The following is a 24,630-nucleotide window of genomic DNA, read 5'->3' on the forward strand; positions in this document are numbered from 1 at the left end:
GGGACGCGTGAGAGTATCTCAACAAGCAGGTCGTCGGCGAGTCACTCTGCCATCATGCCCCCGTGGGGAGGAGAGGAAGATATGCACAAACAAAGAGGAGAGGTCAGGCCAGGGGATCAGTGAAGGAGTTGGCGATGGTTTATACTGCTGCTCTGCGTACTGGATACGACTTGAAACACGTGTTGGTTTTCACCCTCAGGAAAGATCACATCAAAGTAGCAGAACACACGCGCATGAAAAACTTTGCCAAGGGCACGTGGCGCGCCCTTCTTTTCATTTATTTCTTCTCAAATCCACGGGTTCTATACATAGAAAATTGCAGCACTTATGTACTTTATATACACACCTGGGAGCAGACCAAACGCCACTTGACAAAGGACTTCATCATCTACTCGGATGACATAACCTAGACGAGCTGATTAGTGATTACAACTTGTGCTACCAGGACAGGACACGGCTAATAGCTATACTACTCCTAATTCACTGCTGTAGCATACTAGTACGCGACTAGGTTTGGTTTATTTCCAACAGTGGACTTACTCCCGCGGGCGAGAGTGATCCGCCGGCATGGACATGGCGGCGGAAGATGGCGCCTGTGGTGCCGTCGAGCGAGGAGGAAGGGGATTGAAGCCTACAACTATGGCGGGCTCGGGACTTTGGTTTTCTTGCTAGCAGGACCTCAGTGGGTCGTCAAATGGGCTGAACAATGAAGCTCTCTCGACAATTCATCACTCTGGTCTGCATTAGCAGCTTGTTGCCTTACTTTTTCACACACAGACACACGCAAAAATGAGCTAACACAGGTAAAAAAAACCTTCTAAGTTCTCTTGATAATTCCTAGAAAAATTCTTGTTGTCAATCTCCCTTGTGGCCGCGGAATAAAAGTCCTGAACAAAAATGCATTATGCCATGAGATGAGCTATAGCAATGGGTTTATGATGAAACAAGAACAAATTTAGTTTTCTTTTCCGTCTCGCAAGACGATTAGGGCAAAACCTTCTGTCCCTTGCCTCCGCCAACAAGCCTATGGATACGTCTCCACTTTGGCTGCCACACTGGCGGTCGATGGCGAGGAGGGGAATCCTGGTGGCCTTGGCTCTGGCTAGTAGATAGGTTATGGTTTTAGTCCCCGGCGATGCTTAGACGAATGGTCGCGCTTTTTCTTCCGGTCAGTTTTCAGGGCTTCGGCATGTCTTATGTTCGTTTGCCGGGACGGATTAGAAGGAGTTCCGGCGTAGAATCCTGCCAGCTCCTCGGGGCAGAGATCATTGTCCGGTGGCCTAGCCGAAGGCCAGCACCACGACCCAATACCTTGTGGCTGGATTGCATTCACACACGAGGCACATATTTTGAATAATTAGTCTCAGGGAAATCAGCGACAATACCCGCGGAATGGCCATTGTCCGGTGGCCTAGCCGAAGGCCAGCACCACGACCCAATACCTTGTGGCTGGATTGCATTCACACACGAGGCACATATTTTGAATAATTAGTCTCAGGGAAATCAGCGACAATACCCGCGGAATGACCATTGTCCGGTGGCCTAGCCGAAGGCCAGAACCATGACCCAATACCTTGTGGCTGGATTGCATTCACACACGAGGCACATATTTTGAATAATTAGTCTCAGGGAAATCAGCGACGGTCCCCGCGGAATGAACAACCATTGCTCCAAACTTAAAAGCATGAAGGCATCAGGGCACTCCAGGAAGAGAGAGGACGAGATTCATCATTCAAGCAGGCACACTCTACTAAGCTGCTAAATTTGCATAAGAACAGGTAAGATAGCAGCACCTAGTTTTCCAAAGGTTTTCCAGCTCAAGGCAATCAATTCCCATGATGACCTTCTCAGCACGAATGTCCTGGAAGATGAACATCATGCCGGTACGCAAATGCCACAGCAGTAAGTTGAATTACCTCTCTTATTTAACACATCAGAATTCTGGACTGGAGTTTATGTGGACCATTATAGTATGACTGACATGGGAAGTGCACTGTGGCGATATCGCTTACTTTAAACTCTTTAAACCTACCTACGTGAACAAAATCCACAAACACAAAGACCATGACTTCCTAGTTTTCTGGAGCAGTTTTATGTTAAAAGTTGTCTACCAAGAGGATGAACGTTATGATCCACAATATTTCCTATTTGATAAACAACAGCATTGTGCCTGTGATGTTATGCTAACAGCATAACCTATTTGAATCAGACAAGTTAATAGCACCAAAAGAAGTGACAATGTAATCAGCCAAAGTGTATCATATCGTCTGGTGTCTAGAACCATTGGTATAACAAATAAGCACATACAATAGAAAGTACATTGAACATTTGAATAAGCCATCTGAGAGAAATCAGCCACAATGCCCCCAGAACGAATCACCATTGCTCCAAACTTACAAGCATATAAAACATCAGAACATTCAATCACAGACCAAACCAAATGCAAGCAGACGTACCAAACCCGATGCTCCATAGGCAATATAGCACGAATAATTGACATCACTTGTGTAACGATTGTAACTCTTCATACAGCGGCACATATGGCAGATATGGTGGATTGACATTTTCAAGATTGCATATCTCTTTGAGTTGCCGACGATCCATATCATAGAACATGAACGTTCTATCCCAGCCCAACGTGAAGAAGATCAAGTTACATTCCGGATGAATTGCAATCCAACAAAAGTCCTCCTCAATGTCTACATCATGTCGCCCTCCAAATAGATGTGAAGTTTCAATGCTATGCTTCAGTATCCATTCTTTACTATTATAGTCTTCGAGAATATAAACTAGCAGTCGAACATCCTGATCATCATTTTCATCTCTTTCAAAACCAGCATAATACAAGCAGCCCTGTGACTGCTGCATAAAACCATCATTCAGAGTAGGAACACGAGAGTATATCATTGTTCCCGCCTCCTTGTCGGCAGCTAGACACAGGGTAGAGTGATTGACATCGGCGAAAAAATGCAGACTACCATTAAGATATGCAGCTGAGTGAACACGAACGAGATCAATATCCCAGTACCATTTCTTCTCCTTATGAATCCACCTCCCGGTTTCTGATGAATAGATATATGAACAGACGTCCACTCCAGGGAGACCAAATCCATTTAGTTCGTCCGTGAACAAAAACACATGGAAGTGGGGGGACACAGCTGGATCAAAACCTAAGTGCACAATACCCACCCAGCCAGCATGGTCGCAATGCGGCAACTCTGTCCATTCCTCCGTGGCAGGATTGCACACGACGTAAAGGCGCTTGCCACCATGGGCAGATACACCGTAGAGAAGGAGGCCATTACAGCAGTCCAAAAGAAAGGCTTTCCGGCCGTAGGGCAGGACGGTGAGACTGGTGCGACTGCGGCTCCCGGATAAATTAGTGAAATGAAGAACTGGATGTACCAATTGCTCCTCCGTGGTGCCCCTGAAGAAGAAGCCGGTCAGGGTCCGGGGGAGCTTCCGGCGGTAGGTGCGGCCGTTGATGAGGCCGAGCCAGTGCTTGGAGACGCACTTGAAGCGGCAGAGCGACCTGGCGGGCACGCGCGAGAGTATCTCGACTAGGAGGTCGTCCGTGAGTCTCTCGGCCGCCGTCTCGCTGCCGCTGGGAGGAGAAGAGGATGACCTGCACACAGAGATGGAGAAGTGGTCTCAGGGGATCGTGTGAAGAAGGGAGAGGAAGGTCGCAATGATTCATGGCGATGTCTGTTCTGCGTACCTGATCCGAGTTGATTTGCGTCCGTCCTCCCACTGGCGAGCTCGATCCACCGGTGTGGACCTGGCGGCGGCAGCGCCGTCAAACGCGGAGCAGGGGTGATGAAACCTAGGGGGGCGGGGGAGGGGATTTAAACCTACAGGGACGGGGGAGGCTAATGGGCCGTCATTAGTATATTGGGCTAAACCGTACATGTCCCATTTCCACTAGACCCCTTTAAAAATCAACCCAAAAAGAACATAAAAGTAGGAATCTTTATTATATACACCCACCGTCCCAAAATAAGTGACTCAACTTTGCACTAATTTTGTATTAAATCTTGTGCAAAGTTGAGTCACTTATTTTGGGACGGAGGAAGTACTAGTAAAACGCCCGTGCGTTGCTATGGGTCTAGCACAGGTAAATAAATACGTTCTTAGCATGAAAAGGAAGCATAAGTAACATACAAGTTTTGTCAGGATCATCTGGGAAAATCCTCCCTGCTACAGCCATCATCGACGATGAATCCCCTCTTGTCGACATTTCGTGGAGTTGGGCAATGGCATGGCGTGCAACGCCAGCGTCGAGGAAGCAGCTAAGCGGCATGGTCAACTAAAGCAGAGCTGCAGTACGAGTGACGTGGTCATGACTCATGAGCAGCTAGCCACCAAGTACAATCAATTGGTCGAGAGTCGAGACCGAAGCCGGATAAACCCAAACGGTGGTTGAAGTCTCCCATGGTGGGCCGGCTCACGACAGCATTGTGCTAACATCTTCCTGGGGGACAGCGCGCTCTCCTCTGTATGAATCTAGCGAAGGAGAGAAGGAATATACACAAAGAGATTTTTTTTTCTTTTCTTGGGTATGCATGTGTTGTTTCATGTGGGAAGATTCTAGTTGTGCTGGCCTAATTAACTAGATCATCAGCGACCAGCGCCTTCCACAACATATGGCTAGTTCTTTTCAGAGGAAAATATGCGACCTAATTTGTGTTTAGGAACACCTTAGCGGATACAAACAGAGGAAAATGTTCTTGACCTATCATATTTGGCTATATCCTATACATGCATGCCGAATCTGTCTGGAACTATATATAATTCAGAGATATCTTAGGAACACCATTACTTATCTCTGTACTTCATATTTGAGCTGGCCCTTAAATTAATCTGCATGTTAGCAAAATATCCAACCTATAGTCACGTTTTGTGCGCAATATCCTGTACCTTAAACCATCGCAAATCCTTTATCTTGTGAGCCAGTATCTTCATTCTTCATGCACAATACAAGCAATACTTCAACATTGAATACTTCACAATTGGAAAAAATAAATGCAAGGAGGAAAGTTTGCTTTTATGTGTTAATAAGTCCACATAGAATCTAAGCAAGTTGTTTCATGTTTGATGTTTTTTGTCGTATAGCCAAACATTATTATTTAATGACCGTTCTCTAGATTTCATGTGAAGTGGTGTATATATTTAATTGTTTAATAAAACCTTTTAATTGGAATGTATTTTTTCACTTGCCAACAATTCCCTAAAAGACTGTTATATTATTCTAGACAGAGAAATGTGGCTTTGGATTGATAGCCGAGGACGAAATAAAGAAAGGAGAATTTGTTATAGAATATGTAGGAGAAGGTATGGGTTTGTTGAAATCTATTTTGAGCAATTAAATGAGATGCAGACAAATGCAAGTATTATTATTTTTTACTCATATTGGGTGATCAAACTAATATCCATATATCCTGCATCAATATTGTAGTTATTGATGACATAACTTGTGAGGAAAGACTATGGAAAATGAAGAGACAACGTTACACTAACTTCTATCTTTGTGAGGTCAGCAGCAATATGGTCATTGATGCGACAAACAAGGGGAACAAGTCCAGGTTTATACAATCTTGGGCTCGGGTGTGCGCTGCTTTGTACAATCGAAAAAGGAGTGTGCTTTGTACACTGAGCCATGCAGCTCGCCTCTGGACGACGGCTCACGCTGGCGCCGTGCTGGTCGCCGACGCCGCCGGCGGATTCCGGATCTCGGTTCTCTTGCCTAGGTTCTACCGATGCGGAGGAGGTGGTGCATGCGGTTCAAGACTCCTCCATCGAAGCCTCTACTCTGCAGTCTTAGGTTGTTCGTCGGAGGAAGACGGACGAGGAACTGGTGGCTGAGTTCTGGGCGCACATTGGTTACCCTACACCGGCGTCTAGTTTGTGGGAGAGACCATCGTCTCGACGGACAGGTGAGGTTTCTCGTGTTTGCAGGTCTGACAAGAACGGAGAACCGTTGCTGGACTCGGCGGAGATCGCGGTGGCCTCTACGTCAGGTGCTATCGTGGATGTGCTAGGATCGAAGGTGTCACCGATGATACTTGCCGCGGCCGCCCGCGGCGTCTCCGGGGTGCCCATCCGGTCAAGACCACTGATCAAGCCTTGGATCGGCCCGATCCCGCCTCCTCGGGCATCGCCGCCAAGAACTCTCGGCGATCTCTTGCCGCAGGTGTATCTCGGAGATGGGGAGGCCTCACCGGAATTCTGTTCGTTGGTGCTTTCTTCGGGTCAGGCAGGGCGGGGTGCTAAAGCGATAATAGTTCGAAATCTCGATCCGTCATCTGTGGCTGTTTCAGGTCTGACATGTGATCAGACGAATCCTGGACGTCGGCTCCAGATGGTCAATCTCAGCCGTTGGCTTAGACACTTGTGGAACCGGGCAGAGCAGGCAGCCAACCCGAGGTTCAATCCTTCCTTCGTGGTTGTCGTCCGCTCGCCAGCAATGACGCGCGCCGACACATCCGCGCGGCCGGGCACCTCCACCAGCCACCAGTCTAATCCATCTTCAAGCTCCTCTTAGCCAAATGCTTCGCCGTCGGGAGGCGCTCTTGGCTTCACACCGGGGGTTTACCAGCCGGTGCAGGTCTCGCAACCCTATGCGCCGCCGGGAACTTTCGCGCCGGTGCAGCAGCCGCCGGAGCATCCGCAGCCGGTGCAACAGTCCACCGTGTATTAGGCGCTGTTCCAGCAGCAGTTTTTTGGGACCTTAGGTCAGCTCGTGCCGCAGCCGCTGTATCTTCTTCAACCAATGACTGGCTTCGCGCAGCAACATCAGCAGCCTGTAGCTTTTCAACCAGCGATGAACGCTTATGTGCAGCATCATGGTGCTCCCGCCGGGGTGCAGATGGCACCGAGCTTCAACGCCAGGCCGCCACACAACTCTGCTACCACCGGAGGCCCTGCTGCTGCACGACCTCGCAAGCCGAAGGGAAGCAAGGGTGGTTGTCAGAAGACGCACTAGGGAGTAGCTCTGTCATCCACCACTCCCCCACCTGCGGACCCTATGATGCCACCACCAGTGCAGGTGCCTACCATGGCCCCTTCGTCTATGATGGTTGCAGGTCACGGCCAGTACATGCATATGCAGCTAGGACCAATGCAACAGCAGCCTACACCTACGATTCAACCTTCAGGGGCATCCGAGGGTGCAGCAATTCCTAAGAAGGTGTGATGCTCTAAGTGCCAGTCTGCAGGGCACACAAATGATGACTGCGAGACACAACAGTTTTGTTTCTTTTGCAACAAGACTAATCACTCGATGACTTTGCGGCGCTGCCCTGCTTTCAAGATGCCGAAGCCGGTGGCGATGTTGTGTGGTTATGGAACTGAAAGTATGGCCTTTTTTCAGATGCCCGACAATGTCTGCAGGGAGGATCTTGCACCACAGGATTCACTGACGGCGTTGGTATCTATTTCTGGTGGCTCTATAACTCCCAGTATCGTGGAGGCAGAGGTTGCTAAGATTGCTCTGTACCAACTGCAGTGGACGTGGGAGGCCATGTCGCAAGGCCAGGACTCTTTTTGCATGTCCTTTCCGAGTAAGGAAGTTCTACACAGGGTCACTGGGTTTGTAGTTTTCATCAAGTCTCACAATGTCACTATCGAGTTTAAGCCTTGGAAGCCAGAGGAGATACCACACCGTTTCGAGTTGATACCTATTTGGGTCCATGTGCATAGGGTGCCTCATGCTCTCCGACACTTATTGGGTGTGTGGGCGGTTGGCTCGGTGATTGGCGCTACTCTTAACGTCGATCTTCTCTGTTTACGTCGGAGAGGAATTGTTCGTATCCAGGTAGTGGTGCCGAACCTTGATGCTTTCGAAAGCAGCACAATTGACTCTCTCTCTACCGATGTGGTGGTTCAAAAAAAAGTTTATGAGTTCTGTTACAGTCTGGAAAAATCAGACTTCCGGGTTGATAGTGACTTTGTGCCTCGAGTCTGGGAGCACGGCGATAATCCAGGGGGTGACAAGGGGCATGAAAGGGAGGACACATTGAAGAGCAACAATCCAATCAAGAGGTCCAAACCCACTTCATCTCCCAACAACCCTTTGGCCCTTCCTACCACGGGCGGAGTGGTGCCCATGCAGATGACCAATGCCGTCACACCACCGAACCCTCATCGAGGTCTTCCTCCCACGGCTGCTTCTTCGTCATTAAAGGGGTCTTCTTTGACGGTGCCGGATACTTCGTCTAAGGCTGTCCCTCCGACGACGTCGGCTCCCCTGTCTTTGGCCCCGCCGACTCCGACTCACTAGTGGGCACCGCCCATCGATGAGGGGAGCCACACGTGGCCCATACCTGAGGGGGAGGCACCTGCGGGGGTAATTGCGAGCACTACATCACCGCCAGCGTTGCCAGCACCTGCTTCTCCGACTCGTCGGGGAGTGATCTTCTCCCCGGCCGTCCGAGCTGGCCAGGAGTCGGCCATGGCACAACTACGCGCACTGTCATCTACTCCTCCGTCACCGAGGGGGGGGGGGGGCGTCGGCATCCAGACTCGAGGATGTTGGGGAGCAGCCCATACGATCTTCTTCTTCATCGCCACAGCAGTCTACTCGGCCTCTCGGGGTCGCCGGGATGTCTTCTTCATTGCCGTAGCAGACTACTCCGCCTCTCGGAGGCGCCGGGATGGGCTCGGCGGCCGATGTTTCTCCTTCTTCACTGAGGGGCAGCAGGCGTCATTATGTCGGGACTGATGGTTCTGCAGCAACCGATGATGATTCTATGGTGAAGGCCATGCGTAGGACGGTTGTCCGCAACCTCGACTTCGAAGGTACCCCTTCTCGCAAATCGTTTATGTCTTTTGATAAATCCAAAGTTTCTTCAAATATCACTAGACTTGGAGTGTCACTGGGACGTAATGAGAAAGAGGTAGATTTTTCGGTTAAGGCTCTTAAACAAGTGGAGTTCGACCGGCTTACGGTTGCTCCTAAATTGTCGAGTTTTGTTGACCCTCTCGTGTCTGTTGAGCTGGATGAGGATGCTGATGCCAATCACGAAGGCAAGCTTCTCTCTCATTTAGTTAAAGACACGACTGAAGTAGACCTTGATGATACTGTATGCGACACTATGCTTTATGAGCTTGTCACGTCAGCGCAAGAACAAGTATAACTCAGCAAAGAAAAGAGGGCGCTCTTCTAAGAAGGCAAAGGTCTCTAAAAAAATTGGTTCAGCATGAGAGGCATGTTTTGGAATAGCAGAGGTATTGGTGACTTGGCTAAACACAAACACATTGCCGATTGTGTAAAGGATCATGCGTTGGACTTTGTAGCTATCACTGAGTCGGGCAAACGTGATTTTCCAACACGTACTCTCGACCACTTTTCAAGTGGTTTGGACTACGAATGGCACGTATTGCCGCCGACCGGCAGGTCCGGTGGAATATTTTTATACTTACTTACTTGCAACTATTTTCCACGTCAAAGGGGGATTATCATATCAAATTCCACCTTCGAAACAAGTCTGACAACTTCCTTTGGAGTCTGGTGGATGTATATGGCGCCGCTAAAGAGGATTTTAAGTCTGCATTTCTAAAAGAACTTGTTAATACCTGTCAAGACAATCCCCACCCCATGTTAATTGGGGGAGGGGATTTTAATATCCTTCGATATCAGCAGGAAAAAAACAATGACCGGTTAGATACTAGGTGGCCTTTCTTCTTTAATGTTGTTATTGACAGCCTAGATCTGAGGGAGATCCCGATGTCTGGTCGTCGGTATACCTGGGCCAATAACCGATCAGTGCCAACATTTGAAAAACTTGACCGAGTGCTAGTTACCACTGACTAGGAATATAAATATCCCCTGGCATCGGTTCGGGCTCTAGAATGCATTGAGGCCTTATCGGATCATGCTCCTTTGCTAACCAATTTTGGACAACCAATCCCAAGTTCTAACCGTCACCAGTTTAAATTTGAACTGGGGTGGCTCACTAGAGATTGATTTCATGACCTTGTTAAGAAAGTGTGGGCGCGTCAACCTCGTGGTAACACACCCATTCAACGATGGAACAACCGAATTAGCGCCTTGCGCCGATTCCTTCGTAGATGGGCCAAGCATATTGCTGGCATTTACAAAAAAGAAAAACTGCAACTATCTACCTTAATCGATTCCCTTGATAAAATAGCGGAGGTCAGGCCTCTGTCTGCTGTTGAGATTGAGAAAAAAAGCAATCTAAATGAGTAGATTGTCCGCCTATTACGCAAGGAAGAGATTAAATGGTACCAACGTTGCAAGGTGGATTCGCTTGTGCAAGGTGCTGATAATACGAAGTACTTTCAAATGCTTGCCAATGGCAGACATAGAAAGAAACGCATATTCTCCCTTGACCAGGAGGAAGACCGAATTGAGGGGGACGCACCACTTAAAACTTTCATTACTAAGTATTACAAGGAGGTTTTTGGACCTTCAGCTGAGACAAATTTTCAGTTGGATGAATCTGTTACTCATGACATCCCTCAAGTTACGGAAGCGGAAAATGAATTCCAAACCTCCTCGTTCTCTGAGGAGGAAATTCAAATCACGGTGTTTCAAATGGAACACAACAAAGCTCCGGGTCTGGATGGCTTTCCCGCAGAGTTCTATCAATGTTTTTGGGACGTGATTAAGGCAGACTTGGTTCCGTTGTTTAACCAACTGCATACTGAAGACCTTGATATTTCTCATTTAAACTTTAGGGAAATTATCCTATTGCCCAAGATTAAGGAATCTAATCGTATTCAACAATATCGACCGATTTGCCTTCTGAATGTAAGTTTTAAATCTTTATGAAGGTCACAACTAATCGGTTGAACGGGATGGATGACCATGTCGTAAAGCCCACTCAAACATCATTTATGCAAGGCCACAACATATTAGATGGAGTGGTCGTCCTGCATGAAACTGTACATGAGCTTCACTAGAAAAAGTTGAATGGTGTCATTCTTAAAATAGATTTTGAAAAAGCCTACGATAAAGTTAAGTGGCCCTTTCTTTTGCAAACTTTGCGCATGAAGGGGTTTTCACCAAAATGATGTCGTTGGGTAGAGAGCTTTGTTTCAGGAGGCAGTGTGGCCATAAAAGTTAATGGTGACGTTGGCAACTATTTTTAGACAAGGAAGGGGCTTCGCCAAGGGGACCCCGCCTCTCCTATTTTGTTTAACATTGTGGCTGACATGCTAGCTACCCTTGTTGAGCGGGCTAAGCTAGACGGCCAAATCAGTGGTGTCATTCCACACTTGGTAGAAGATGGTCTATCTATTCTACGATATGCGGATGACACTATCCTTTTCTTGGATCATGATCTAGACAAGGCAAGGAATCTCAAGTTTCTCTTATGTGCTTTTGAGGAACTTTATGGTCTCAAAATCAATTTTCATAAGAGTGAACTCAATTGCTTTGGCGATGCTACAGAATCAGCACCTCATTATGCTGAGATTTTTGGATGTCAGCTCGGGCAGTTTCTGATTCGATATCTGGGTATTCCCATACACTATCGGCATTTAACAATCGCTAAGTGGAAGCATGTGGAAGAGAGACTTGAGAAACGTCTAGCCAATTGGAAGGCCAAACTCTTGTCTTACGGGGGACATTTGATCTTGATCAATTCTCTCCTAAGCAACACGGTTCTATATATGTTGTCATTCTTCCACCTATCGAAAGGGGTTCTCCAGCGACTAGACTACTTTAGATCCAGATTTTTTTGACAGTGCGATAATGAATCCAAGAAATATCGACTGGCTAGGTGGAGCGTATTATGCAGACCTAAAAGTCAAGGGGGGCCGGGAATTCAAGACCTTGAGATAAAAAATATTGCTCTTCTCAGCAAGTGGGTTTACAAACTACTCTCTGAGAATGGGGTATGGCAGGAAATCATTCGCAACAAGTATGTGGGATCCAATGCCATTTCTCAAGTTCATTGGAAACCCGGGGATTTGCATTTTTGGAGTGGCGTCATGAAGGCCAAGGAATTCTATTTCCCATTTGAGACCTTCTCGGTCAGGGATGGTGCTCTGGTTCGATTCTGGGAAGACACCTGGCTAGAGAACAACCCACTAATAGTGCAATATCCGAGCTTGTACAGGATTGTCAGACATAAATTTTTCATGATCAAACAAGTTTTAGGACAACAAAACCCTGATATTTCTTTCCGTAGGGACCTTCTTGGCCCTCACCAGGCAGCATGGAATGAATTACTCACTCGTCCGGAGGACATTCAACTATCAGGTGAGCCGGATGTCATTCGATGGAACTTGCATCAGAATGGCAAATTTTCTGTCAAATCCATGTATGATGCAATGGTTCATTGTGATGTTCCAGTTGATAACAGGAAATTGTGGAAGCTCAAAATTCCTCTAAGAGTGAAGATTTTCCTCTGGTTTCTACATAGAGGAGTCATCCTAAATAGAGATAATCTGGCACCACGAAACTGGCATGGTTCTAAGACATGTGTTTTTTGCCATCAGGACGAGACTATTAGACACTTATTCTTTGAGTACAAATTCGCTTGGGTAGTTTGGGCCATAGTTCAAGTAGCTTCTAATTTATACCCACCACGTAGTGCACGGAATATGTTTGGCAACTGGTTGCGAGTATTGATAAACAATTTCCTGCACATATTCTCGTGGGAGCGGCGTGTTGGGGATCGTAGCAGAAATTTAAAATTTTCTACGCATCACCAAGATCAATCTATGGAGTAATCTAGCAACGGGGGGAAGGGAGTGCATCTACATACCGTTGTAGATTGCTAAGCGGAAGCGTTACTAGAACGCGGATGAGGTAGTCGTACTCGTAGCGATTCAAATCATGGTCGATTCCGATCTAAGCGCCGAACAATGGCGCCTCCGCGTTCAACACACGTGCAGCCCGGTGACGTCTCCCATGCCTTGATCCAGCAAGGAGAGAGGGAGAGGTTGGGGAAGACTCCGTCCAGCAGCAGCACGACGGCGTGGTGGTGGTGGAGAAGCGCGGTACTCCAGCAGGGCTTCGCCAAGCACTATGAGAGACGAGGAGGGAGAGAGGTAAGGCTGCGCCTTGGGAGAGAGAGACTCGTGTGTTGTGCAGCCCCAAAACCTCCACTATATATAGGGGTAAGGGCAAGGGGAGGCGCCCTAGGGTTTCCCCTAGTGGGGGGCGGCGGCCAGGGCAGATGCGATCTCCCCCTTGGGTGACTTGGCCCCCAAGCCAGGAGGTGGGAACCCTAGATGGGGCGCCCCAAACCCCCTGGTCACGTGGGAATAGGTGAGGGGGCGCACAGCTCCTTAGTGGGCTGGTTTTCCCCCTTCCCTTGGCCCATGAAGCCCCCCAACACTTGCGGGGCTCCCGAAACACCTTTCGGTCATGCTGGTCATCACCCGGTACCTCCGGAACACTTCCAGACTCCAAAACCCTTCGTCCAATATATCAATCTTCACCTCCGGACCATTCTGGAACTCCTCGTGACATCCGGGATCTCATCCAGGACTCCGAACAACATTCGGTAACCGCGTACATACTTTCCCTATAACCCTAGCGTCATCGAACCTTAAGTGTGTAGACCCTACAAGCTCGGGAATAATGCAGACATGACCGAGACATCTCTCTGGTCAATAACCAACAGCGGGATCTGGATACCCATGTTGGCTCCCACATGTTCCATGATGATCTCATCGGATGAACAACGATGTCAAGGATTCAGTCAATCCCGTATACAATTCCCTTTGTCTACTGGTATAGTACTTGCCCGAGATTCGATCGTCGGTATCCCGATACCTTGTTCAATCTCATTACCGGCAAGTCTCTTTACTCGTTCCGTAACACATCATCCCGTGATCAAATCCTTGGTCACATTGTGCACATTATGATGATGTCCTACCAAGTGGGCCCAGAGATACCTCTCCATTTACACGGAGTGACAAATCCCAGTCTCGATTCATGCCAACCCAATAGACACTTTTGGAGATACCCATAGTGCACCTTTATAGCCACCCAGTTACGTTGTGGCGTTTGGTACACCCAAAGCATTCCTATGGTATCCGGGAGTTGCACAATTTCATGGTCTAAGTAAATGATACTTGACATTAGAAAAGCTTTAGCAGACGAACTATACGATCTTGTGCTAGGCTTAGGATTGGGTCTTGTCCATCACATCATTCTCCTAATGATGTGATCCCGTTATCAATGACATCCAATGTCCATGGTCAGGAAACCATGACCATCTATTGGTCAACGAGCTAGTAAACTAGAGGCTTACTAGGGACATGTTGTGGTCTATGTATTCACACATGTATTATGGTTTCCGGTTAATACAATTATAGCATGAACAATATACAATTATCATGAACAAGGAAATACAATAATAACCATTTTATTATTGCCTCTAGGGCATATTTCCAACAGTCTCCCACTTGCACTAGAGTCAATAATCTAGTTCACATCACTATGTGATTGCAATGAATCCAACACCCATGGGGTTTGTTCATATCTTGCTTGTGAGAGAGGTTTATTAGTCAATGAGTCTGAACCTTTCAGATCCATGTGTGCTTTACAAATCTCTATGTCATCTTGTAGATGCAGCTACCACGCGCTACTTGGAGCTATTCCAAATAACTGTTCTACTATACGAATCCGGTTTACTACTCAGAGTCATCCGGATTAGTGTCAAAGTTTGCATTGACGTAACCCTTTATGACGAACTCTTTTACCACCTCCATAATCGAGAAAATTCCTTAGTCCACTAGTTACTAAGGATAAGTTTGACCGTTGTCGTGTGATCCATTCCTGGATCGCTCTTGTACCCCTTGACTGACTCATGGCAAGGCACACTTCAGGTGTGGTATACCGCATAGCATACTGTAGAGCCTACGTCTAAAGCATAGGGGACGACCTTCGTCCTTTCTCTCTCTTCTGCCGTGGTCAGGTCTTGAGTCTTACTCAATATTCACACCTTGTAACACAGCTAAGAACTCCTTCTTTTGTGACATATTTTGAACTCCTTCAAAATCTTGTCACGGTATGTATTCAGTCGAAAGTACTATTAAGCGTTTTTGATCTATCCTTACAGATCTTGATGCTCAATGTTCAAGTAGCTTAATCCAGATTTTCCATTGAAAAACACTTTTCAAATAACTCTGCATGCTTTCCGGAAATTCTACATCATTTCTGATCAACAATATGTTAACAACATATACTCATAAAAAAATCTGTAGTGCTCCCACTCACTTCTTTGGAAATACAAGTTTCTCATAAACTTTGTATAAACCCAAAATCTTTGATCATCTCATCAAAGCGTACATTCCAACTCTGAGATGCTTACTCCAGTCCTTAGAAGGATTGCTGGAGCTTTGTATACTTGTCAGCATCTTTCAGGATTGACAAAACCTTCTAGTTGTATCACATACAACCTTTCCTCAAGAAAAATGTCGTGGAAACTATGTTTTTACATCCTATCTACAAGATTTCATAAATAATGCAGTAACTGCTAACATAATTCCAACAGACTCTTAGCATCGGTACGAGTGAGAAAGTCTCATCGTAGTCAACTCCTTGAACTTGTCGGGAAACATCTTAATGACAAGTCGAGCTTTCTTAATGGTGACACTTACCATCATTGTCTGTCTTCCTTTTAAAATTCATCTACACCCAACAGCCTTACGACCATCAAGTGGTTCTTTCAAAGTCTATACTTTCTTTTATATATGGATCCTCTCTCGGATTTTATGGCCTCAAGCCATTCTTCGGAATCTGGGCCCACCATCACTTCTCCATAGCTCGTACGTTCATTGTTGTCTAGCAACATGACTTCCAAGACATGATTACGTACCACTCTGAAGTAGTATGCATCCTTGTCGACCAATGAGGTTTGGTAGTGACTTGATCCAAAGTTTCATGATCACTATCATAAGCTTCCACTTCAATGGGTGTAGGTGCCACAGGAACAACTTCTTGTGCCCTGCTACACACTAGTTGAAGTGACTGTTCAATAACCTCATCAAGTCTCCACCATCCTCCCACTCAATTCTTACGAGAGAAACTTTTCCTCGAGAAAGGACCCGTTTCTAGAAACAATCACTTTTGCTTCCGGATCTGAAATAGGAGGTATACCCAACTATTTTTTGGTATTCTATGAATATGCATTTATCCGCTTTGGGTTCGAGCTTATCAGCTTGAAACTTTTTCGCATAAGCATCGCAGCCCCAAACTTTTAAGAAACGACAGCTTAGGTTTCTCTAAACCATAGTTCATACGGTGTAGTCTCAACGGAATTGTGTGGCGCCCTATTTAAAGTGAGTGCGGTTGTCTCTAATGCCTAACCCATAAACGATAGTGGTCATTCGATAAGAGACATCATGGTATGCACCATATCCAATAGGGTGCAGCTGTGATGTTCGGACACACCATCACACTATGGTGGTCTAGGCGGTATTAGTTGTGAAACAATTTCCACAATGTCTTAATTGTGTGCCAAACTCGCAACTCAGATATTCATCTCTATGATCATATCATAGGCATTTTATCATCTTGTCACGACGATCTTCAACTTCACTCTGAAATTACTTAAACCTTTCAATAATTCAGACTTGTGTTTCATCAAGTAAATATACTCAGCATCTACTCAAATCATCTGTGAAGTAAGAACATAACGATATCCACTGTGTGCCTCAGCACTCATTGGACTACACATCAAAATGTATTACTTCCAACAAGTTGCTTTCTTGTTCCATCTTACTGAAAACGAGGCCTTTCAGTCATCTTGCCCATGTGGTATGATTTGCATGTCTCAAGTGATTCCAAATCAAGTGAGCCCAAACGATCCATCTGCATGGAGTTTCTTCATGCATATCTACCAATAGACATGGTTCACATGTCTCAATCTTTTCAAAATGAGTGAGTCCAAAGATCCATCAACATGGAGCTTCTTCATGCGTTTTATACCAACATGACTCAAATGGCAGTGCCACAAGTACGTGGTACTATCATTACTATCTTATATCTTTTGACATGAACATGTGTATCACTACGATCGAGATTCAACAAACCATTCATTTCAGGTGCAAGACCATTGAAGGTATTATTCAAATACATAGAGTAACCATTATTCTCCTTAAATGAATAACCGTGTGGCGATAAACATAATCCAATCATGTCTATGCTCAACGCAAACACCAAATAATAACTATTTTGGTTTAACACCAATTCCGATGGTAGAGGGAGCGTGCGATGTTTGATCACATCAACCTTGGAAACACTTCCAACACATATCGTCATCTCACCTTTAGCTAGTCTCCGTAGCCTTTTATTTTCGAGTTACTAACGCTTAGCAACCGAACCGGTATTTATTACCCTGGTGCTACTAGGAGTACTAGTAAAGTACACAATAATATGGCGTATATCCAAAATACTTCTGTCGACCTTGCCAGCCTTCTCATCTACCAAGTATCTAGGGTAGTTCTGCTTCAGTGACCGTTCCCCTCATTATAGAAGCACTTAGTCTCGGGTTTGGTTCAACCTTGGGTTTCTTCACTAGAGCAGCAACTGATTTGCCGTCTCATGAAGTATCCCTTCTTTCCCTTGCCCTTCTTGAAACTAGTGGTTTAACCATCAACAATTGATGCTCCTACTTGATTTCTACTTTCGCGGTGTCAAACATCACGAGTTGCTCAAGGATCATCATGTCTATCCCTGATATGTTATAGTTCATCACGAAGCTCCAATAGCTTGGTGGCAGTGACTATGGAGAACCATCACTATCTCATCTGGAAGATTAACTCCCACTCGATTCAAGCGATTGCAGTACTCAGACAATCTGAGCACATGCTCAATGATTGAGTTTTTCTCCCTTAGTTTGCAGGCTTAAGAAACTTGTCAGAGGTCTCATACCTCTTGACGTGGGCACTAGTCTGAAATTCCAATTTCAGTCTTTGGAACATCTCATATGTTCTGCGACGTTTCAAAAACGTCTTTGGTCCCACAATTCTAAACTGTTAGTATTACGTACTAAACTATCACGTAGTCATCAAAACGTGTATGTCAGATGTTTCCCAACATCTACAGACGATGCTCGAGGTTCAACACACTGAGTGGTGCATTAAGGACATAACCCTTCTGTGCAGCAACGAGGACAATCCTCAGTTCACGGACCCAGTCCGCATAATTGCTACTGTCAACTCTCAACTAAATTTTCTCTAGGAACATATGTAAAACAGTAGAACCAAAGCGTGAGCTACGACATAATTTGCAAAGACCTTTTGACTATGCTCATGATAATTAAGTTCATCTAATCAAATTATTCAGTGAACTCCCACTTAGATAGACATCCCTCTAGTCATCTAAGTGATACATGATCCGAGTCAACTAGGCCGTGTCCGATCATCATGTGAGATGGAATAGTCATCATCGGTGAACATCTTCATGTTGATCGTATCCACTATACAACTCATGTTCGACCTTTCGGTCTTCCGGGTTCCAAGGCCATGTCTGTACATGCTAGGCTCGTCAAGTTAACCTAAGTGTATTGCGTGTGTAAATCTGGCTTACACCCATTGTATGCGAACGTTAGAACCTATCACACCCGATCATCACGTGGTGCTTCGGAACAACGGACCTTAGCAACGGTGCACAGTTAGGGGGAACACTTTCTTGAAATTATTGCGAGGGATCATCTTATTTATGCTACCGTCGTTCTAAGCAAATAAGATGTAAACATGACAAACATCACATGCAAATCATAAAGTGACATGATATGGCCAATATCATCTTGCGCCTTTGATCTCCATCTTTGAGGCGCGGCATGAACACCATCGTCACCGGCATGACACCATGATCTCCATCATCATGTCTTCATGAAGTTGCCTCGCCAACTATTACTTCTACTACTATGGCTAACGGTTAGCAATAAAGTAAAGTAATTACATGGTGTTTTCATTGACATGCGGGTCATAAATAAATTAAGAGAACTCCTATGGCTCCTGCCGGTTGTCATACTCATCGACATGCAAGTCGTGATTCCTATTACAAGAACATGATCAATCTCATACATCATATATATCATTCATCGCATCCTTTTGGCCATATCACATCACATAGCATACCCTGCAAAAACAAGTTAGACGTCCTCTAATTGTTGTTGCATGTTTTACGTGGCTACTATGGGTTTCTAGCAAGAACGTTTCTTACCTACACAAAACCACAACGGTGATATGCCAATTGCTATTTACCCTTCATAAGGACCCTTTTCATCGAATCCGATCCGACTAAAGTGGGAGAGACAGACACCCGCCAGCCACCTTATGCATCAAGTGCATGTCAGTCGGTGGAACCTGTCTCACATAAGTGTACATGTAAGGTCGGTCCGGGCCGCTTCATCCCACAATGCCGCCGAATCAAGATAAGACTAGTAACGGCAAGCAAATTGAACAAATCATCGCCCACAACTACTTTGTGTTCTACTCGTGCATAGAATCTATGCATAGACCTAGCTCATGATGCCAATGTTAGGGATCATAGCAGAAATTTAAAATTTTCTACGCATCACCAAGATCAATCTATGGAGTAATCTAGCAACGAGGGGAAGGGGAGTGCATCTACATACCCTTGTAGATCACAAAGCGAAAGCGTTACTAGAACGGGGATGAGGTAGTCGTATTCGTAGCGATTCAAATCGCGGTCGATTCCGATCTAAGCGCCGAACAATGGCGCCTCCGCGTTCAACACGCGTGCAGCCCGGTGACGTCTCCCATGCCTTGATCCAGCAAGGAGAGAGGGAGAGGTTGGGGAAGACTCCGTTCAGCAGCAGCACAACGGCGTGGTGGTGGTGGAGAAGCGTGGTACTCCAGCAGGGCTTCGCCAAGCACTACAAGAGACGAGGAGGGAGAGAGGTAGGGCTGCGCATTGGGAGAGAGAGACTCGTGTGTTGTGCAGCCCCAAAACCTCCATTATATATAGGGGCAAGGGCAAGGGGAGGCGCCCAAGGGTTTCCCCTAGGGGGGGGGGGGCCAGGGCAGATGGGATCTCCCCCTTGGATGACTTGGCCCCCAAGCCAGGAGGTGGGAACCCTAGATGGGGCGCCCCAAACCCCCTGGTCACGTGGGAATAGGTTAGGGGGCACACAGCCCCTTAGTGGGCTGGTTTGCCCCCTTCCCTTGGCCCATGAAGCCCCCCAACACCTGCCGGGGCTCCCGAAACACCTTTCGGTCATGCTGGTCATCACCCGGTACCTCCGGAACACTTCCGGACTCCAAAACCCTTCGTCCAATATATCAATCTTCACCGTCGGACCATTCCGGAACTCCTCGTGACATCCGGGATCTCATCCGGGACTCCGAACAACATTCGGTAACCCCGTACATACTTTCCCTATAACCCTAGCGTCATCGAACCTTAAGTGTGTAGACCCTACAGGCTCGGGAATAATGCAGACATGACCGAGACATCTCTCTGGTCAATAACCAACAGCGGGATCTGGGTACCCATGTTGGCTCCCACATGTTCCACGATGATCTTATCGGATGAACCATGATGTCAAGGATTCAGTCAATCCCGTATATAATTCCCTTTGTCTATCGGTATAGTACTTGCCCGAGATTCGATTGTCGGTATCCCGATACCTTGTTCAATCTCATTACCGGCAAGTCTCTTTACTCGTTCCATAACACATCATCCTGTGATCAAATCCTTGGTCACATTGTGTGCATTATGATGATGTCCTACCAAGTGGGCCCAGAGATACCTCTCCATTTACACGGAGTGACAAATCCCAGTCTCGATTCGTGCCAACCCAACAGACACGTTTGGAGATACCTGTAGTGCACCTTTATAGCCACCCAGTTAGGTTGTGGCGTTTGGTACACCCAAAGCATTCCTACAGTATCCGGGAGTTGCACAATCTCATGGTCTAAGTAAATGATACTTGACATTAGAAAAGCTTTAGCAGACGAACTATACGATCTTGTGCTAGGCTCAGGATTGGGTCTTGTCCATCACATCATTATCCTAATGATGTGATCCCGTTATCAATGACATCCAATGTCCATGGTCAAGAAACCATGACCATCTATTGATCAACGAGCTAGTCAACTAGAGGCTTACTAGGGACATGTTGTGGTCTATGTATTCACACATGTATTACGGTTTCCGGTTAATACAATTATAGCATGAACAATAGACAATTATCACGAACAAGGAAATACAATAATAACCATTTTATTATTGCCTCTAGGGCATATTTCCAACACGGCGGCCTTATGATGGGCACTGTGGCTTACCAGGAATGATGTGATCTTAAATAACAAATGTGTCTCATCTCCTATGCAGGTTATTCATATCTGTACATGATGGCTCCGTACTTTGTCTATCCTGCAGAGGCCGGAGGACAGGGACCTTTTTATGATGGCGTCTACACGGCTGAAGCGATCGGCCAGGGAGGTTTTCTACCCCCATGGATGGTGGTGTGATCTACAGATAGGATGTACCACACCTTAGCCTCAACATGATTTATTTGCTTCGCTTTGTACCGAACTACTTTTATTCTTTGGGCACTCTCGACTTTTTGGTTATGTACATCTAGCTATGCAGAGGTCGGGCTTTTTTCGATGCGATTGTATCACCTCAATATATCTATCCAATGAAATGTGTTGACACCCGATTTTGGCATGGTCAAGAACTTATTTCAGATAGCCTCAAATGGAGAAGTGATCTACATGAAGGAGTTCCGTATTGTTGATATGCACATCTTTGAAGTTTGGGCCATCACCGTCCAATTTCATCTCAAAGGCCCAAACTATGCTCAAAGTACCAAGATCTTATATTCAGAGTACAATTTGGCCGATTAAGCCCCCAAGGCGACCTCATATAAAAAATGATCTACACGAATTGTCTTCGTCTCGTCGAACCGATTGATTTTGATATAAAAATTGTCTCAAACCGAGTTCATATGCAAAAGTTAGAGGCAACACTTCGCGAAACGGTCTTGAGTGAAAAAAGTGATGCGAGGGACTATACACCCACCTAGGTGGTGTCTGATGGGTCACGTGAGTTATTCGGCCTTTGCCGGCTAAATGAAGCTTGTCGGGCTAGAAACCTTGCTAGGGTGGAAGCCTTGCCGGGGTGAAAGCTTGTCGGGATAGAAACCTTGCCGAGGTGTAAACCTTGCCGGGGTGAAAGCTTGTCGGGGTAGAAACTTTGCTGGTGTGGAAAGCTTGCCGGGGTGGAAAGCTTGCCGGGGTGGAGACTGTCAAAGTCAATCCGACCAGAAGTTGGAGATCGGCTCGAAAAGTTATTCAGATGGCCTCGTATGGAAAAGTGTTCTACACAGAAGTTGTGTGTATCATCGAAATGGTCAACTTTGCTTTCGGAGTCATCATCATGGGAGATAGTATACGGCCTGCAGAATTGTTACAAGAATCGGACAATTCAGAAAACTGCATAATTGAATCCGACCCACATTTAAAGATAGGCCCTGAAAGTCATAAAGATGGCCTCAAAAGCATAAGTGGCCCATGTTTTATTATGTAGATCATCGAGGCGGACAAGTTTGATGTTGAACTCGACTCCATCCGAGTTAGTATGCGATTTTTATGGCCCGTGCAAGAAGCAGGAAAGAAGTATGGGACATATTCGGGCTAAATCGGAGTTGGACTAAAACTAGAACTGTAGGACGTGAATTTATGTAATTTTCTTGTAAGGAAAGCCTAGATAAATCCTTTTCTTGTACGGGAAGTCCAGCCGCCCCTTATATATAGTGGAGGTGACGACCGGTTGAAACAACACCAATCAAATAAACACATCTACTACATTTTCGTGTTCATCTACTTTTTATCTCTCCCTTGTATCTTTTTTCTCGTTCTTCGCTAGTTCTTCATGCCGGAGGGCTGCGGATCCATGAGGCTCTAGCAAATCGACCTGGAGCAGCCCATAGCCGCAGCGAGCCCTTACGGGGTCCCTCCCGGGTAAGCGGGGCTTTGGGTATACAAAAGCTTCTGCCGGCTGTCCTGCGTATCGCGTTGCCGGTCAGATCTCCTTCGACACGAGCTGCGGTGCATCACCCCCGGCATTGATGGTACACGGTGACGTGTTCGTGTGCGAACAGGCTTTTTGGCAACTCCGTTGAGGACGAAGCTTTGAACGGTCTCCAGCCCGTTCTTGCTACGAAGAGATCGTCATCAAGTTGCTGCAATCTACAAAGGTAATATGAATACCCAATTCTCCTTTGTAGATGCAAATAATCCATATGTTGTTGCTGGATCACCTAATGAGCATAATGTATCGGCTAGCCCTAGTTTTATCAATCATGCATCTAATTATGTTCAAGGGCCGATGCAAAACTATTATCATGCTTCAAATTCTTATGATTTTAGCAACGTACAACATATGTATCCAAACTCTCATGCATCGGCAACCCCACAAACCCATATGCCGATGAACAACATGATGGGTTTGGTTAATAAATTTGAAACACCTCATGTTAAAATTTCCAATGGCATACAAGAAAGTGTTTCACATTTTTATTCATCGGCAACTAATTTGCAATATGTGAATCCAACCTTGCTGATGGATGGGAGAATTGTCCATGCTACTACTAGCTATTTGGCCAGTTACTCTCAACCATTATATGCTACAATTCATGTTAGTAATTTCTCAGCACCGCATGCAATTATAGATGTTCATAATTCGCCCCCACATCTTCATGGTCATAGCCGAATAAATGAAAATTTTACAGGAACACATGTACCATCATCAAATACTGTAGCATATAATGCATACTCTACACAATTCAAGAATTTCGGCAACACCCACGAATCATTGCCGAAAGAATCTGAAAGCATTGTGGAGCAATCCCTTCCAGAAGCGGTTGTGGCTGCATTAAAAAAGAGCATGGCACAAAACAAGAGGATTAGTGCTCTTTGCCTTGAACAATATGAAAAGGGGTTGTTTCCTGATTATACTGCAATAAAGGCTAGAGTTTTGCAAGAAGATGAATATTTGCCAATTGATAAAAATGGTGAGAAAAAATATGGTTCTACAACAATGCATGTGCCTTCACCTAGTACTACATCATATTATACACCCCCTACACAATTGCAAAGTTTCGGCAACACCTATGTGCCATTGCCGAAAGAATCTAAATGCATTGGGGGGCAATCGTATCCGGAGTGGGCTGAAATTGAGAAAAATATTAAAGTCAATTTTTGCCTCTCGGTGCCAAAAGACAAAAAGAAACAGAATTGGCTCAAGTAAAAGAAGCATTACCAATTGGTAGAATCAATGTAAAGAAATATGATTCAGAACATCAAAACGCTTCCGTTGAAAAAGCCGAATCAAGAAGTATATATTCCGAATCCATCGAATGCAAAGAGGCACGCATTATTGAGAAAGGGCATGCCAAGCATAGCAAAGCGTTAGTACTTGATTTTTCTGAAGTTAATGGAACCTACTTCCTGCCCTATGAGTTCCGTGCCGTAGATATTGACAAGCCTCAAGGAAAAGAGCAAGTACCTAAACAAAGTTCGGCTGACAAGGATCTTCAAAGTAATGAGGCACAGAATCAAGGAAAATATGATGATAAGGCATTGGGGAGCCATCCAAAGGCGGAGCAGGATATTGTTCAAGTCGCACCATCATCATGTTGTCCCAACATATTTGAAGAGGTATGTCTA

The 24,630-nt window shown here is 45.9% G+C and overlaps 1 protein-coding gene and 1 pseudogene across 1 annotated transcript; one reads left to right on the forward strand and one right to left on the reverse strand.

Annotated features, from left to right (window-relative positions):
* Positions 1 to 2,278: 2,278 nt before the first annotated feature.
* LOC123153650 (F-box protein At5g07610-like) lies at positions 2,279 to 3,909 on the reverse strand. Its single transcript, XM_044572670.1, has 2 exons — positions 3,719 to 3,909; positions 2,279 to 3,625 (listed from the first exon to the last, which is right to left on the reverse strand). The coding sequence occupies exons 1-2, from the start codon at positions 3,907 to 3,909 to the stop codon at positions 2,500 to 2,502; spliced, it is 1,317 nt and encodes a 438-aa protein (XP_044428605.1). The 3' UTR covers positions 2,279 to 2,499.
* Positions 3,910 to 4,258: 349 nt separating this feature from the next.
* Positions 4,259 to 24,630, forward strand: part of LOC123153651 (histone-lysine N-methyltransferase ASHH3-like) — a 36,492-nt pseudogene continuing 16,120 nt past the window's right edge.

This window comes from Triticum aestivum, chromosome 7A (assembly GCF_018294505.1).
Source record: "Triticum aestivum cultivar Chinese Spring chromosome 7A, IWGSC CS RefSeq v2.1, whole genome shotgun sequence".
Lineage (NCBI taxonomy): Eukaryota > Viridiplantae > Streptophyta > Magnoliopsida > Poales > Poaceae > Triticum > Triticum aestivum.

Bases quoted from the DNA above. Each gene is read 5' to 3' on its own strand.
- LOC123153650 (XM_044572670.1), bottom strand. From the start codon at position 3,909: ATGTACGGTTTAGCCCAATATACTAATGACGGCCCATTAGCCTCCCCC. The intron at 3,626-3,718 runs GTACGCAGAACA...CTCTGTGTGCAG, and splicing joins CGCAAATCAACTCGGATCAG to GTCATCCTCTTCTCCTCCCA.